Source organism: Pelobates fuscus, chromosome 1, assembly GCF_036172605.1.
Source record: "Pelobates fuscus isolate aPelFus1 chromosome 1, aPelFus1.pri, whole genome shotgun sequence".
In the NCBI taxonomy this organism is placed as follows: domain Eukaryota; kingdom Metazoa; phylum Chordata; class Amphibia; order Anura; family Pelobatidae; genus Pelobates; species Pelobates fuscus.
The window spans coordinates 39744741-39763793 of NC_086317.1; the positions used below are offsets into that span (position 1 = coordinate 39744741).

A 19053-nucleotide genomic window follows, 5' to 3' on the forward strand; every position below is an offset into this window, starting at 1 on the left:
CATATGATGATCTGTTTTCTTTTAAGTATATATTGAAAATGTAGCAATTAAGATCATAGTCAAGTTTTTATTATTATTATTTTTTTTTACATTTATATAACGCCAACTTATTCTGCAGCGCTATTCAATATTGTAAGAGGGGGAAATTTAACAATAAAAGAGACAATTACAAAATGTTACAGTTTGGTCCTGGCAAAGCCAAGGCACGCATTACATTAGAGGACAAGAAAGTAAAACATTACTTCTCCTCCTCTATCTATGCTCAGGTGCAGAACTTGAGACTGACATGGAGCCACGATTTAGGCAAATACAGTATATACACTGCTCAAAAAAATAAAGGGAACACTTAAACAACACAATGTAACTCCAAGTCACACTTCTGTGAAATCAAACTGTCCACTTGGGAAGCAACACTGAGTGACAATCAATTTCACATGCTGTTGTGTAAATTGAATAGACAACAGGTGGAAATTATAGGCAATTAGCAAGACACCCCCCAATAAAGGAGTGGTTCTGCAGGTGGTGACCACAGACCACTTCTCAGTTCCTATGCTTCCTGGCTGATGTTTTGGTCACTTTTGAATGCTGGCGGTGCTTTCACTCTAGTGGTAGCATGAGACGGAGTCTATAACCCACACAAGTGGCTCAGGTAGTGCAGCTCATCCAGGATGGCACAGCAATGCGAGCTGTGGGAAGAAGGTTTGCTGTGTCTGTCAGCGTAGTGTCCAGAGCATGGAGGCACTACCAGGAGACAGGCCAGTACATCAGGAGACGTGGAGGGGGGCGTAGGAGGGCAATAACCCAGCAGCAGGACCGCTACCTCCGCCTTTGTGCAAGGAGGAACAGGAGGAGCACTGCCAGAGCCCTGCAAAATGACCTCCAGCAGGCCACAAATGTGCATGTGTCTGCTCAAATGGTCAGAAACAGACTGAGGGTGGTATGAGGGCCCGACGTCCACAGTTGGGGGTTGTGTTTACAGCCCAACACTGTGCAGGACGTTTGGCATTTGCCAGAGAACGCCAAGATTGGCAAATTCGCCACTGGCACCTTGTGCTCTTCACAGATGAAAGCAGGTTCACACTGAGCACATGTGACAGAGGTGACAGAGTCTGGAGACACCGTGGAGAACGCTCTGCTGCCTGCAACATCCTCCAGCATGACCGGTTTGGCAGTGGGTCAGTAATGGTGTGGGGTGGCATTTCTTTGGGGCCACACAGCCATCCATGTGCTCGCCAGAGGTAGCCTGACTGCCATTAGGTAACGAGATGAGATCCTCAGACCCCTTGTGAGACCATATTCTGGTGTGGTTGGCCCTGGGTTTCTCCTAATGCAAGACAATGCTAGATCTCATGTGGCTGGAGTGTGTCAGCAGTTCCTGAAAGACGTAGGCATTGATGCTATGGACTGGCCCGCCCGTTCCCCAGACCTGAATCCAATTGAGCACATCTGGGACATCATGTCTCGCTCCATCCACCAACGTCACGTTGCACCACAGACTGTACAGGAGTTGGCTTTAGTCCAGGTCTGGGAGGATATCCCTCAGGAGACCATCCGCCACCTCATCAGAAGAATGCACAGGCGTTGTAGGGAGGTCATACAGGTACGTGGAGGCCACACATACTATACTGAGCCTCATTTTGACTTGTTTTCAGGACATTACATCAAAGTTGGATCAGCCTGTAGTGTGTTTTTCCACTTTTATTTTGAGTGTGACTCCAAATCCAGACCTCCATGGGTTGAAAATTTGATTTCCCTTTTTTAATTTTTGTGTGATTTTGTTGTCAGCACATTCAACTATGTAAAGAACAAAGTATTTCAGAAGAATATTTAATTCATTCAGATCTAGGATGTGTTATTTTTGTGTTCCCTTTATTTTTTTGAGCAGTGTATATTCTATATATATATATATATATAGCAGTGACTGTTTTGGTGCTTTGGTTTGAGTTCAAAGACTCAATGTACAATGACTGACAGGACAGATTGGTAATATATACACTTCAAATGTTAGAAAGAAGTGGGCACTCATGGGACTTTTGTTAGAGAAAAATAGAAAACGTTTTAAATGTGCAGTGTCAATGTTTCGGACCCACTCATGGTCCTTTCTCAAGACCTTGAGAAAGGACCACAAGTGGGTCCAAAATGTTGACACTGCACAATTAAAAGGTTTTCTATTTTCTCTAACAAAAGTGCTATGAATGCCCACTTCTTTCTAACATTTAAAGTGTATTTACATTCCACTGTGGAGCACCGGGGTAATACTATTTAAAGAGCTTTTTCATTCATAGAACTGGGTAAAAAAATAAATATATATATATATATATATATATATATATATATATATATATATATATATATTAAGGCTGTTTGGCCTGTATTTGTGGGAGGGGCTTAAATTAATTCACTCCCCTATATAAGGGACACCCCTTACCTGACTCATATCGCTTGAGGTCAGCATCAGAATGATTTCCACTTCCGGGTCATCCAGACGCCATTTTACCTGATTACTCCATGAGGTTTTCTAAGCAGAGCTGTGTCAGGAATCCAGCCACAGGCTTTTCCGGCCTACCACCTTCTTTCTTCAATCCATCGCCGTTGATGGTGCCCAAGTGACTCACAAACCGTAAGTCGACCTACCCGTTACGCCAGGCATCAGTCCCACGGCACCATTCACGGGTCAGGTCCTCACTTTACGGCTGCATTTTGTCTAAGTCTGTTCTAAAACTATTGCATGTTCATGCATATCATTTGTTTAAACCCCCTACCAGTCTTTGGGTGTACTACAGGCTTCTTAGACATAATCACATTTCATGTACAAACCAACGAACCACCGCATTTTCGCCTACACACTGACCCCTACCGGTCATTCAGTGTACTACAGGCTTCTTAGACATTATCGCATTTCATGTACAAACCAACGAACCACTGCATTTTCGCCTACACACTGACCCCTACCGGCAATTCGGTGTACTACAGGCTTCTCAGACATTATTGCATTTCATGTACAAACCATCAAACCACTGCATTTTCGTCTGCACACTGACCCCTACCGGTCATTCAGTGTACTACAGGCTTCTCAGACATTATTGCATTTCATGTAAAAAACAACCATCCACCGCATTTTTCACCTACACACTGACCCCTATCGGTCATTCGATGTACTACAGGCGTCTTAGACATTTTTTGCATTTTCATATACAAACCAATAAACCACTGCATTTTCACCTACACACTGACCCCTACCGGTTTTTGGTGTACTACAGGCTTCTTAGATATTATCGCATTTCATGTACAAATCAACGAACAACTCTTTTTTCGCCTACACACTGACCCCTACTGGTCTTTTGGTGTACTACAGGCTTCTCAGACATTATTGCATTTCATGTACAAACCAACAAAACACTGCATTTTTCACCTACACACTGACCCCTATCAGTCATTCGGTGTACTACAGGCTTCTTAGACGTTTTTGCTTTTCATGTACAAAACAATAAACCACTGCCTTTTCACCTACACACTGACCCCTACCGGTCATTCAGTGTACTACAGGCTTCTCAGACATTATTGCACTTCATGTACAAACCAACTAACCACAGCATTTTCGCCTACATGCTGACCCCTACCGGTCAATCGGTATACTATAGGCTTCTCATACTTTATTTCACTTCATAAGCAAACAAACTAACTACAGCATTTTCGCTTTTATACTGACTCCTATCTGTCAAACGGTAGGATTAACCCCTTCAGGACACATGATATGTGTGACATGTAATGATCCCCTTTTATTCAAGAAGTTTGGTCCTTAAGGGGTTAAAGGGTATTTTAACATACAATCAGCATTTCTGACCCCTACTGGTCAACAGCAAAACAGTCTTCACATGTCATATACAATTTACCAGCCAATATAAATTACACATAAGATTGTTTTAAACATAACCATAAACCATAAATTAAACTCCAGCACGGGCTCAACTTCAGGTTTAATTCACAATAATTTACATTTCACATCAAGACCAACAGTGGTTCTATCAACACTGCCACCTACAGGTCTGTCAAGTACATTGACAATTTTCATGGGGTTTTACAAACACCAAAACACTGACACCTATAGGTCAACAGACAAACAAAATTTCACATACCAATCAGTATCCAACTACACTGCCACCTATAGGGCACTCGGCAGATCTCCAGTGCACTTGCATTTTGCAACACCATGTTCACTGACCCCTACCATTCAATAAGACATCCAACAATTCACATAGCAAGCACTATATCAACATCTGGTATAAATACATATATTATTACACAATAGCAGACGCATCTGTATATACGTAACTGGTAATATAGTTCACATACATTTTTCACAGCACGCTGCTCACACAACAGACTTTCCCCTAGCAAGGGGACATACAACATACAAGGTGGAGACAGACCACATTTTCACTTGTACATACGGCACTTAATGGGTTAAGATTGATACATATTTAACCAGTATGGCTACGATGTTTAATATTTACACATCACGGCACTTTACTTTTCACATATACTGTACGTATTAAGATAAGCTTGGTCTATGCCATATTTCCTTATGCCATACAGTTTTATCCATTCAGCTTACAGTTACTACTAAAAACCTATAGGGATTGTCAGGTTCAATACCATACTACCAAGTACATACACCTGCTCACGTAGTTATTCATCTCTTACCTTCCCTGGAATAGTAATAGTATACTGGCAATTAGGGTTCTAGGGCCCAATAGGTATTACCCCCTTTTTTTCTCTGCATTATGCTTTGGTTAGTGGTCCCGCGAGGCCAACACCCCGCCTCACACTCGGAGGCATACACCCCTCGGGCCACTCGTGAGCTAGCCGCCTCGCATTGTATCATAGAGAGGGCCTCACCTGTCACTCCCCTTCCTATTTTCTGGTTACTGTCACCGAGAGGCCAACATCCTGCCACAACGTTCGGTGGCCACTCAAAATCCCCTCGCGCCAAGCATAGATAGAGCCTCTCAAGCCACTTGGCAACTAGCAGGGCCTCACCAGTCACCAAAAAACACCAAGCCTAATCGTTTCGCCTTACGGCTTAGCTAGCAAGCCAGTACAAGAACCCTGGGTACAAATAATAATTGCAGTCTTTATTGTTATTTAAGTATTTCTCAAAAAGATGGTGAAGAATCACCTCTTCCTAGCACCCCGGCTAGAATTGATACACCTTCAAGCAGAGGAGATGTTGCTAGTCCAGCAGCAATCAGATCCTGGACGATCCCACACATTACCACCGACCTAAGGAGGTGACAAATACCCTACCCTGCTACAGCAAGGAAAGCAGAGTTATTCAAACTCCTCCATACATCAACGGACAACACGGAGGCAGGGGAAGGCCCAGCTACATCAACTCAGGTGACACCCAGGCTATACTAGCCTCACTCATAAACTCATGAGCCAAAAAATTTATGACAGACTGGCAATCTCGAGTTGGTCACCACAGCCCTCACAAGGCTGGGCCTCACGCTACTGTACAACCAGCACCAACCAAAACTCGGTTACCTGGTACAATCAATTCTTATGACACACAAGACGTTAACCCTGCTCGTATGATGTCAGCACATTGGGGAAGCAAGGCATATATATGTATGATGATGTATCTGTGGTGGTCAGATCCAGGGATTCCAGGTAAATCGGGAACTGACCATCCCTTGGTTGGGTTGGCAATTGGAATATGCAGAGATGTTTATTTTTGCAGGTACCCATACAGAAGGGATTTTGTCCCAAACAAATGGACGAGCGCTCTCAGGCTCCAGGTACCAGCACCTCTGAACTACCAGAGACCATTGATATGAGTAGTTGCATTGCATATAGACTGTTGCATATATGTTCAAATGGTTCAGGGCACATGACAAACCATGTGTCCCAATACAACTTACAAATAACGTACACACCAATGCATTTTCAACACTACTGACTCATCACACTTCCAGACTTGTAGTAGATTTACTAAAGCTCTGGAGCTTCAAAGGTCTCCCATACAGGTATCATAAACACACCTTCAAGGAATATAGCATGCCCTCACTTACAGTCAGCACAACAAAACCATTGGCTATAAACACACTCATAGCCAAGATTTGCAGAGGGGTCTTCCAATCTCCACCATTTACAGCAGGGCACCAAACACAAACACATTGGTATTGTCACAAGGAATCTTCCCTTAAACAAAGACTAACCATAGACTTATTGGCACCACACACCTCCGCTACCCCAAGTCTCAACTCCCTCATACCCTCCAAGGAGTTTTCTTACTATACAACACCATTGATCTACCTTTACAGCTATCACTCAAGCATGGGTTGAAGCTTGGTTAAGTAAGACCAATATCATCAACGCAGTAAACGGCTACCATCTACCCTACACACTGGCACTTACATGGCATAAATTGGGCAATCCTTTCCCCGCTCAACTTTCCAGCTACAGATTAGCCTATCGATATTCGCAGATACTCTGTGCTGGTTATGATAACATATCCAGAGGTCTTACAGTCATACACTATCTAGAAGACTTCTTGTTGATCAAAGATAACATATTTTTCACTAGAAGCCTCACGGCAGCTTAGTCTGGTTGACCACTTGGGCATCCCAGTACCCCATAAGAAACAGAAGGCCCAGACACTATCATCACATTACTGGGCATACAACTTGAGTCAGCATCCATACACGCAAGTTACCACAAGACAAATAGGGAACATTCTCATCCACATCAATCACTACCTCCTGCTTAGTACTTACAACTGCAAGGAACTACAATCCCTACCAGGTTCCTTAATTTTGCCACGCCAATCATACCACAAGACCACGCTTTCACATCCAGAGTACTTTCCCCTTTTTTCCACACTTCCAACATGATGATCAGAGGATGTCCCTAGACACCTCAGCAACAGCAGACCTGCACATGGGGGGGAATTTCTTAACCACTTGGCATGGTAAAAGCATGTTCCTTCCAGGATTGTCTGACACTTCTCCAACCAGAGGGTCAGACGCGGCGTCTACCACGGGTTTGGCAGCGATCTACCGGGAACGATTGCTTTGGAGCTGTTGGCCATGGCATCCAGGTTTGGAAATGTTTCCACCACCTCAGCCCTTTTGGGAGATCTACCCCATTGTAGCAGCTGCTGTGGCATGGGGTAAATCATGGTCAGGGTCATCAATCCGTTATTACTCAGACAACTAGGCACATGTCATATCATCAACAATCGCCACTACTCATCCATAAGGTCATGATATTTCTGGGGAACTCACTTGGTTGGCCACTTATCACATTTCACTTTCATGTACCAGACGGGGGTATACATCCCTGCCGATAATTGTCTCATTTATATTCCAGGCATGTTCATCATACGCTTCCTACAGCCGCCCATACAGTCACGGCCACGCTTTCGTTCCAGAGACAAAATCATGGATTAGACATACTCATGCAGCATAGCATGCACTATCCCACCTAGCACTTTCGTCCCATACTTATAGAACACATAACACAGCTTTTCACCTGGCTTAAAGAATCTCATTGGAACACGACATAGCTCAACCTGTGTCATAACATTTCTCCTAGGTTTTGCTTCTTTTTGCCACCTTAAACTATCTCACACACCATTAATTATATAGTTTACAGGCATTCAACAACACAGGATAACCTATGGCCAAAACTACCATAACTTCATGCTATCATACCAGACAAGAATATACTCAGAGGTTTTCAGGAATCCATTCTCCCACGTTCCTCTCAGAGATTACCAATAGCCATCCAACTTTTCATCCTTATCGGACCTATTAGATCTACAACCATTCAATTATACTACAAAGTCGGCCATTACCAGCCATGCACATTGCCTTTTATGCCGTTCTCAGGCCAGAGAATTCACTACCATCACCACCACTCAGACAGATCATTGTCTTCAACGATCCCACGTACGTAAACACATATTTCATTACCTATTGGCTCTACCACATTCCGAAACGAGTCAACACGGACCAACAGTAGAGATAACATACTATCCTACCCACAACAAATGGTGTTCACTTTCGGTCCTAGATTCCTACCTTCAAAAATTCTTCCAGGAATTAAATACTGTAATGCATTTAAGGAAATGTCTGGTTAATTTGTATATATTTGTTGACTGTATTAAATCTTTGATTATTCATTTTTGCCCTCTTTATTTACAGGCCTACCGTATCGTTGGTCTCGGCACACCACAACCGACTTGCTCCCTTTATACTATCCTACGCTTATGCTGGATCCTTACTCCATATACGGCTATTTGCCCCTTACACAAGTATTAAGGCCGTTTGGCCTGTATTTGTGGGAGGGGCTTAAATTAATTCACTCCCCTATATAAGGGACACCCCTTACCTGACTCATATCGCTTGAGGTCAGCATCAGAATGACCCTCCCACCCACTCCTCATTTCAACACTTTCTCTTTTCTTTCCATTTACTTTACTTTCTTACTCCTTGGTGGGCCCTCTTTATTTACAGGCCTACCGTATCGTCGGTCTCGGCACACCACAACCGACTTGCTCCCTTTATACTATCCTACGCTTATGCTGGATCCTTACTCCATATACGGCTATTTGCCCCTTACACAAATATATATATATATATATATATATATATATATATATACAGAACAGAGGGATGACCAGAACTCATGGTTTTCTGAAATTTAAAAGTTGTAGACTTTAATGAAAATTCATTTTAAAATGGGACTGACGTTTCACTCCATGTTCGCGACTTTCATCAGGATCAGGAATGTATATGTGTATAATATGTATATATATATATATATATATATATATATATATATATATATATATATATATATATATATATATATATATATATACATACATACCAGTGTGGATTTCTAAATTATTATTTATTTATTTTTAAAGCTCTATCTTTATAACACCTAATAAAATTATACATCACACGCACACATTAATTCATTTTTTGGGATGCATTCTTCATTTTAAGATTTTTTTTTTTCATATTTGTTTTTACTATGGATGGATGTTTTTAACTATCCTCTCAATGTTTTCTTGTTGCAGGAGGACCCCTATGTAATGTACAAGAAGTCTGATAAGCCATTGTATGGAAATGACAGATTTGAAGGCTATTGTTTGGATTTATTAAAAGAACTATCAAACATTCTGGGATTTATTTATGAAGTCAAGCTGGTAGGCGATGGGAAGTACGGAGCTCAAAATGACAAAGGAGAGTGGAACGGAATGGTCAGAGAACTAATTGATCATGTAAGAGAACTCAGGATATCTCCATCAATTAATATACTCTTTCAGCACTTCTGTAACATATACACCATTACAGTATCTACACGTAGACCTATATTGTTAGCCTAACATTTTGGGTGTTATAGTACTGCATCAGCTAATGATCTGGCTTTAGGTGACCACGGATGCACGGAATTTCTCAATCACCCTTATTCACTAAAGAGAGACTTGCCAGCAAATTAAAGGGGATTCAGGGGGATTTTTTTTTTGTTAAAGGCCAAAATAGCCAAATCAGAAACATTCTCTAAGTCAGTTCTCTTTTCAGTTTGGTTATTCTGGCCTGAAATTGGAAATTTACTTTGAATTTTTGGCAATGCTCAATTTATTGAATAACTCTGAATTTATAATTTTCATGTCCATTGCAAATATTTTTTCTAAGCTATGTCATAGAGCAGATACATTTGGGTAACCCGTGTTAGTGGACAAAACCTGTATTAATGTTATAGTTTCCAGTGCTCATTTTGTTCTGTTCTATTCTCACAGAAGGCAGACCTGGCCGTTGCACCGCTCACTATTACATATGTTAGGGAGAAAGTGATAGATTTCTCTAAGCCATTCATGACGCTGGGAATCAGCATCTTGTATCGAAAGCCCAACGGTACAAATCCTGGCGTGTTTTCTTTCCTCAACCCTCTGTCTCCTGACATCTGGATGTATGTCCTGCTTGCCTGTCTGGGAGTTAGCTGCGTCTTGTTCGTCATTGCAAGGTAAGTCAGCGCATCTTTGCAAAGCTCGAATGCATCACTTGATATTTAAGATGCAATTATAATTGCCGCTGTTTGCTAGATTTGACATCTATAGATATTCTATTGCTGTATTTTTCTTAGGTAAAGTTAATGATATTCTTCCAAATAATTGGTTTTGCAGCATTTTATTATGTTTAATTTTTTTGTCCATTAATTAATTAATTTATGATAATGTTATTGCTGTTGCTTGGCAACACTGTTGGCAACACAATGTATGACTGAACGTAAAGACTGTATTTGTTTAGGATATACAGTATTATAGCCACACTGATACAACTAATAACTTTAATGGAAAACATATTTTATCAGCACATATCAAAATAATTGTAAAAATGTTTTTGTTTTGTTTTAACATAACAAACCATCTCTTCTCACTATTTATTTCGTAGTGTTTCTTGGATTTATGCAGAATGATTAAAAATACATATATAATTATATATGTCTTGCTCAGAGCAGTTTTGGCTCTCTGAACGAACCCATCAAATTCATTGTTTTCTGAAGGTCATTGCACTATTAGTCTGGTGACCTGGTTACATTAAACTTGGTGCAGTTTATTTCCCATCCAGGTAATACTCAGCTAAGCAACATTTAGGATTAGTTTATGGATGTTTATAGGAAATGGGTATCTACTTTTTCTCTTTTTTTGCATTTTTTTTGAGATCTTTAATTGTTATTGTGAATTGTTAGTTGTTATTAATTATTGTTAGTAACACAGAAATTAGAATTCAGTAATCACTTTGTCATAATACTGCCCATCGGAGGTACGTTGCAGCCTTTCTGGCCAGCCCCTTACTAGGAGGACCATTCAGGGAGAGCTGGTGAAGACGCAGAGGCGCGCCTAATGATGCATTAGCACCGTCCTGCCTCGGGACAGTTCTGGACACGAGTTCTAGAGCGGGGTGACAGGACAGGACCCTGGAAATTGGAACAGTCCTGCCAAAAGCAAGACTGTAGGGGGCAATTAATTTTCTCTGCAGTCAAGGCTTCTAAATATTGTTTACATACAGCAAGTTTTTTTTTTTCTGGGCAAATTTATATATGGTTAAAGAAAAAAAATCTAAAAATCTGTTTATATTTTCCTATACGTGTTCAAAGTCATCTCTGATTGTTTACTTGTTAATTAGAGGGTTTATTACAATCTGGTTTCATTACTTCTGCTACACGAAGCCCCCTGAATTATATTAGCAAATAAATTCAGAGATTAATCATAACGCTGAAAGAGTAATTAGCATGTATTTGGTATGACTTTGGTAATTAAAAGAGTTTTGCAATTAGAAAGGCCATAGACATTCTCTGATGTTACTGCTGGGAGAGACAAAAATCTTTATTCACAAGTTTGGCAATTATTGTTGAGCTCAGAGGGACCCAATTTTATCATCTTGTTATGGACGATCATTTCTATTTTCTAAATGATTAAGATAACTAAGTGAATGTGTTACTTTAAAATGGGACTGTGTCAATCCATTTAACTATAGCTGTCGGGCCTCTTTGTTCAGTTCTCTTGTGAAAAACAGATGCTTTATGTACGCTGTTGAAACGTCTTTCTATTTCTTGCTTAGCTGAATCAATTGACTATAATAGGGAAAGGATACTTTAGAATCCAAGTGAAGTTATCATTTTCATTATTTCAATTAATATGTTTTCATATAACCTATAAAATTAATACTCAGTTGGCAGTCAACCTATGGTACATTTCCAATTCTCTCTCATCATATCAATACGTCTTGATAGTTGTTATCTAAGTTGTAGACAAGTGTCTTGTAGTTTTAAGGTCCTTGTCACAAGAAAGTTGAAAATAATGGGATAATTGAAACACATACATAATAAAACCTGTGTTAATTTGGCCCATGTGTCATAGTTATCTCGTAAGACTTGTGAAAAAAAAGTTTAAAAAAAAAACCTTTTCAGAGAATTTAAAAATTGAGTGGGCATGAAGTAAAAAATATTGAATTCTACATAATTCCTTGGAAAACCTTCACAAAGAGCTTAGAACATGATCCTGTCCCAAAAAGCAAAACAATTAAGAAAAAAAACAAATAAATAATAGTTCATAAGTAAAAAAGATCTTTATCTTTCCCCGCCAGATGTGCACGGAGATTGTAGGTTTATTAGTAGTATTATCTCTTAATTTCTACTACGAAACAGATATAGAAGTAAGGGCAAGGGACCTGCCAGTAGCATCAAGAGAATGCTTTTGATATAGATCAAATATCAGATAATAATAATAACAAAAAGGAGGAATAAAGTAAACAGATTGCAGGTCAGGAGCCCGGATACAAGTCAAGGGCTTGTGAACTGCACCACTGTAACCACCTAATAGGGTGCTCCAATGCGGGGGTAACCATAAAAAATATGCAGAAAATAGGAGAAAGTGATGTATAGAGTCCCACAAGGGGAAACTAACATCAGGAGAGCTCCACTGGTATAAGAAATGAGGAAGGGGGCCCTACCTTTAATTAATCTAAGGATAAATAGGGATATGCAAACACAAATTATAACTTGATAAAAGGGAGATCTACTAAACGGTGCCCAGGGAATACATTAACTGGAGTACTAAAAAATCTTAGATCGATTAAAGGTAGGGCCCCCTTCCTCATATCAGTGGAACTCTCCTAATAATAACAACTTATTTAACCAGGAAAGGTAGATTTAGATTACTCTGGTTTCAAAGTACATTGATGTTACTTTTGCCCAAGATCCAGGGGATGTTGTTACTTTTACCCAATTTAATATTACTAATTTTACCTACTTTGGAAGGATGAAGGGCTGAGTCAAATCTGCTAGGATTAGACCCTGTGACCCCTAAGGTTTGAACAGATTCTACTGTTGATGCATTAGCTTACTGAGCTATCTCTCCTGCCTAGATAAGTGTGTAATTATCCACTTTGCTATTGCTAGGCCTCTTTGAAAAAATATGTACAAGCAACAACTGACAGGTTTTATTATTTGCCCGTGTCATATAAAATCAACAACCGCACTGACCGTCAGTGACCTGGACAACCTGCATTCTTCATAGTGAAATTCAGAAACTCCAGGTTAACGGTAAAATGGCATGCACGGATTTCTAAAAGTACATGCCATTTTTGTAAAGTTAAATACATATTTTACTGTTACTAAAGAATACATAAATGCGTTTTCTGTTAACTATTAATTTCTGCCAGAAATGTTATATCTTTGAAAATACCACAGATGAGTTTCATGGATGCATTTCCTTCAGCAAATAGATGCTTTTCCTTTCTTGACATTTTGTTATACAGCACGAAAATTACTTACATTTTGCCATAAGTGCATATTAGTCCTCTTCAAGGGAACTGTCCTGTTCCATAATACATGTCAACCGCAATTTGGCACTAACGGCTTCCCCTGAAAGCAAATATAACACACTGATTACCGTTTAAGTAATATTACTTTAAAGACTGTTTTCTTGAATGGCTGGGCTATCCAAATATTTAAAACATGTTAAAGGGACAGTATTGGATTCAGTGCTTACAGAGTGTCTTCTGTATTCTAAACAGAACCATTAGAAACATTTTACTTCGAGGAAGTGTATGGTTAATCTTTTCTAAAGGAGAAACTTCTCTTAATTTTAAGATATATTTAGTAATTAACTGAGCTGTCCTGTAATTTGATATTGTGTAAATGAGCTCCTGGTCACATACCATAATATTTTAATTTCAGAGGGTGCAGTTTAAAATTAAGCCACAGAGTTGAATGGGAATTTCATATTCACAAAGCACTCATTTTAAAAACAAATCCTCCGCCTACAGTACAAGTGTTGCCTTGAGATGTCTTTCAAGCAAGATTGGGTTTCAGTGTTGCCAAAAGTCATTCAGAAAGTAATTATAGATGGCACAGTTGGCCATTAAGAATGCCCTGCCAGTACTGGTTACTCTATATGTACCAGGGGTCATCTGCAACCACTCATAGATAGATAATCTACTACAATATTTTGAGAGGAAAAAAATAATGCAAAAAAAGAAAATCTGAATGATCACATTTTGTTATCGATAAACTGCAGCGTGACCATTATAACTGAGAAAGTTGTCTTGAGGAATATCTTGAAATTACCAAATTGTCCAATTTTGACTGGTTTGAATTCCAACTGCCTTTATTCTTTGGATTCTAAATGCACATCAAGTAGTAAAATCGTCATTCCTACCAAACTGGTATTCTGGTTAATGGTAGACATTTCAAATGTTTCCTCAATATCTCAGTAAGAGTTTGAATGATTTCACTTATAATGCCCATATGTACGAATTTCAGAAATTAGAAAGATAATACAGATAATACATTGAATACAGTTTTGTTCCCGTTTCAGTTTAGTTTTTTTTTTTAGGTATATTCGCTACAACATTCCGATAGACTGGTTTGTTTAACATTAATAAATAGGATCTTAGAAACAGAATATATATTTCATTCTTCCTTCATGAAGATAAACTGCACCAAATTTACCAATGAAAATCTGGTTTCGAAACAAAATAAAGTGTTTTCTTGACTTGTCGGTAGATGTGTGAGTGAAGAACACACTCAAGATTTACGAAACAATGGGTTCTTTTACATGCAGGGCAGTCTAATGTTTAATTACTGTGAGCTGTAACTGACTGACATTTCATGGAAAATGCATAGTGCAGGGATCCATTCAATAATTATCATTAAATCATTTAATTTATTATTAATAACCTATTTTCAGAACCTAAACTATTATCATGGAAAATACATTTGGCATGTCGAGCTTAATTTATAAATTATACTTGACATCTGTTCATTGTTAAAATATAAATACGTTCTTGCTGTGTATTTTTGTGTGACTTGATCTCAATATCTTTCTTTTTTTTTTTTCTTGTGCATTTTCTAGCAGGTTTGCTGATGTTCCATGTGTCTCTCTGATGTTCATACATGTTTTCTTTCTAACAACTACAGATTCACCCCCTACGAGTGGTATAACCCACACCCGTGTAACCCGGACTCCGATGTAGTGGAAAACAATTTCACTTTGCTAAATAGTTTCTGGTTTGGAGTTGGAGCTCTCATGCAACAAGGTATCTAGGTCACAAACCATTCTCACACACACCCCACAGTCTGCTCACGGAATCTGTGATGGTAAACTCCACCGTATCACTTTGCTGTATACTGTAAACCCTGATCTTAGCTTATGAAGAATCACGTTAGCCTCTAGCAAAGGACATGGTTGTCCTCTATTTAACCATTTAAAATATTTCAGGATAAAGAGAAAGACCTAATAAACCCATAGTTAACCATTAAAAGGCTAAAGCAGAGGACAAAGATTGGCATTTCGATCAGAGAAAGGCACAGAACCAAAAAAATGTATTCACATGTAAAAGGCTATCTGTAACTTATCTAAGAATATCATTATTCATTTTTTTTAAAGTGCTGTTTTGTTCAGATGGAACAGATATGTTTGGAAGAAAAATTATTACAAAAATAATCTATAGACAAAATATCCGTATTATCAAACTATATATATTATATATATATATATATATATATATATATATATATATATATATATATATATTGTTTTATAATATGTTTTATAATAGTTGTATATGTACTATAATAGTGTAGTACCCTGCGTTGGTTTCGGCACACCACTGACCACTTTCACCACTTTCTACTATTATCACCACCTTCTACTGTTTCATATTCCTTCATGTTTTTGACATATATATATATATATATATATATATATATATGTATGTATGTAAAAAGTTGCATATTGGATTTTATGTAGATGTAGTACTCAGTGAAGGCGGAGGTGGAGAAATATGTTTCTCTGCCATGTGATGGAGGGTTCTGCAGTCGGGGTAGTAAATGCACCCATTGTGCCATTTTCTTTACGTTTTCTCAGTCTGGCATCACATCTGACACTGTCCAATAAGGTTTTTTGTGGCCATATAAATCTCCTCCATGGACAGCACCTTGCCCTGTCCAGGTTTCCTGCATTATATGCTCATAGTGTTTCTTGATACTTTGACCGAGCCATGTCCTGACAATGTATACATGTTATCCCTGACCTTGGCTAATTTATTGACCTTGTGTGTCTCTATTTCCCTGCCCTCTAGCAGATCTCACAGATTATTCATTCTGCCTTTTAGGCTGTCTGTTTATTAATTTGAATTCCTTATTCTTTTTTTCTCTGACTTGTTAGTGCTTAGTTTAACTTGATAGTAAATTGGAATTAATGAGCTATATTTCATTTTGCATTTCTTTTAATATCATATGAAGTTTAGCCTTCTAATTCAAGTTGGGAGGAAAAGGATTAAGGTCAGTGAAAGTATCACGCTTTTAGTGGCTGGTCATTTCAATAGTGAACATTCTACTGGGTTCAATAATAACTTCTGCAATTTATTCTCCTTCAGTATATTTTGTTGGGTGAAAACCTCCTTTGTTACTCAAAATGGAAATACTTTGCGGGTGAAATTATTCCCATTGACAGCAGTGTGATAAAATGGATGAATAGATCCCATAAAATTGGGGCTTTAAATGTATTGAACATTTATTTTTTCTTAGTAAATCACATGTATGCTTTTTCTTGGCTTATGAAAGTATATTTTATACTGATTGAGTGCAGAAGGGTCAACATGAAAAAGCCATACAGTTATCAGCAAAATTGCATTGCTCTACATCATCCATTCTGTTCATGATGGCAAAGTATCTACTGAGGTTAATAAATAAACAGCAAATCAAGGAGACTTGTAAAAGAGATTTACACAATTTGTTCATGTTTAATTAGCCCAAGAGGGTTAAGAAGTCACCCAAACTCAACATTTAGTGAATAAAACCCATAATGGTTTCTGGATTATGTTTCCCAGAATAGAACATACCCAGGTTACTATAACTATAATTCACATTTATCTTTTAATGTGAAGACATCTTTGAATCATAGCCAACCAATAACTTTAGTTTTAGTAGTATATGTGTTTAATACGCATTTTACATATGCTAAGTTGTCCAGACCATAGTTGGAAAACAACTGCAATTTTCAATGTATTAATATAAATAAATTTAAAAAAAAAACTATATATATATATATATATATATATATATATATATATATATATATATATATATATATATATATATATATAGTTGAAATATCTCCAATTTTGCTGGCTGTTATGACATCCAACTTCTGCAGAGCTGCAGAAGCTGAATGCCGATCCAATTGAGTTTTCATTGGTTGAGACCCTCAACTGATCGCTATTAGCCAATGAATGAGTGTCAGTGTATAGGAATTTGCACAATATTGACTTTAGTGCGCTGGGAACTCGGGACTTGTTCCAGGCTGGCTAATAATGCTCTCATGATACTGTTGTTGGTGGAGTTACAGAGTTTATCCCCTTTGCTGACGAAAGTGTATGTTCAGCATTTCAAAGCGAACATAACTGCACATAGAGACTCCGGGCACAATGACCACTTCAAATCAGTGAGTTGGTTATGGTGCTTGGAGTAACACTTTAAAGAACATATATATGAATACTTCTTAATTATGTTATACAACAATAAATACTCACAGGTGAATGCACTGAAGTTTGACTTGTAGAAAGGAACTATCTTTTGAAGATTTAGTTGAATATTTTTTGTTTGTATTTTTTTATCTTGATAACGGTGGTCTCCATTGCTCTTTAGTTTATTGTTTATAGGAAAATCTGGTATCTGATTGGGTCTTGAAACCTTTAGGGTTTTTCAAATGTAACCTAAATTGTTGGAGTCCCTCAAGGATACGAAAAGATTAAAAAAACGCATTCGCCTTTTCTTTCCTAAATTACATGCTTTGTAACTTACTTGAGAACCATGGCTGGATGAGTTTATCGCATGTGAAATAAGATACATTATAAATAATAGCACAAATCCTAGATTAAAATCAGAATGCATAGCACAGGAGCTGCCTCGTTAAAAATAAATTACATTTATATGCAGTATTCTATCTGATGTTACAGCTGAACAGCTCAAAACACATTTATCACAAGATAGATAATGTTCTCTGAAATAAAAAAATATATTAATTTGGGGGAATAAAATCTACAAAGTAAACTTTTCCTTCAAGTATCATACAGTCTGTTATTATAAAGCACAGTGAAACAGGTTCATAACGAAGTATAATTAGTTGACGTAATGTATTTCTTATTTTGAAGTGGTGTTATGTAGGGGAGCAAAGACTGGCTTTTTCTGTATTTTTCGTAATACTCAGCAAGCCTAGTGGTGATGGCTGACCCAGGCAGGATTCCAGGGTACATATCTTACAATGCTAATGGTTAGCTGATCACCATGGGAAATTTAGTTCAGAAACGTCTACGCCAATGATGAATAACTTTTGCAGAGAGTTTCCAAAATTACAATTCATGATGCTTAGTTATGGAACATTATCAACCTTGAAGGAGCCTACAATCCACTAACCAGTCAAAACCTGAAGAAGTCCCTACTAGTGCTGTGGAAAAGACTGACCAGTTGTGCTACATCAGAGTTATTAATAAATCCAAGCTTGTTAAATATTCCTAGAGAGATAGCATCCCATTGTCAAATCTTAAATTGCCAAACCATTGTTTCAGCATATAGTATTCTAACTACCTCCATATAGTTTACTCTTGGACTCCACTATGCTGGGGATACAATATTGATATACGTTACTATTATCAGTACTGTATAATCCTATATATAATAATATATACACAAAGGGAAATATTATTGAATGTAGGCAAGATGGTATACTCCTCTACTTCTTCTACTTCTTCTTCAGGTACCATTTACAGGCCTCATAAGAAGATCAGCATCAGTTAGATCATACTTTCTTTAATTATGATTTTTTTTTTTTTTTTAAACAGTGTGGAAGTTTGTTAGTCGTGAGCTAACCTACTTCACAACAAAGGTGTCTTGTGCAATAGTTGTGATATATTTGTTTAGTGACCTGTATCCACTGCAATGAAAAAGCTAAAATGTTACTAGAGGCAGAAA

At 38.1% G+C, this 19053-nt stretch overlaps 1 protein-coding gene across 5 annotated transcripts in view; it reads left to right on the forward strand.

The window, feature by feature from the left end:
• The window catches only part of GRIK1 (glutamate ionotropic receptor kainate type subunit 1), a 479351-nt gene that overhangs the window by 405039 nt on the left and 55259 nt on the right, over positions 1-19053 (forward strand). For all 5 annotated transcript variants that reach the window (XM_063448077.1, XM_063448103.1, XM_063448095.1 and 2 more), the window contains 3 exons: positions 9095-9298; positions 9818-10041; positions 15001-15119. In XM_063448077.1, the coding sequence (XP_063304147.1) occupies positions 9095-9298; positions 9818-10041; positions 15001-15119 (547 nt within the window). The remainder of the gene's footprint in view (positions 1-9094; positions 9299-9817; positions 10042-15000; positions 15120-19053) is intronic.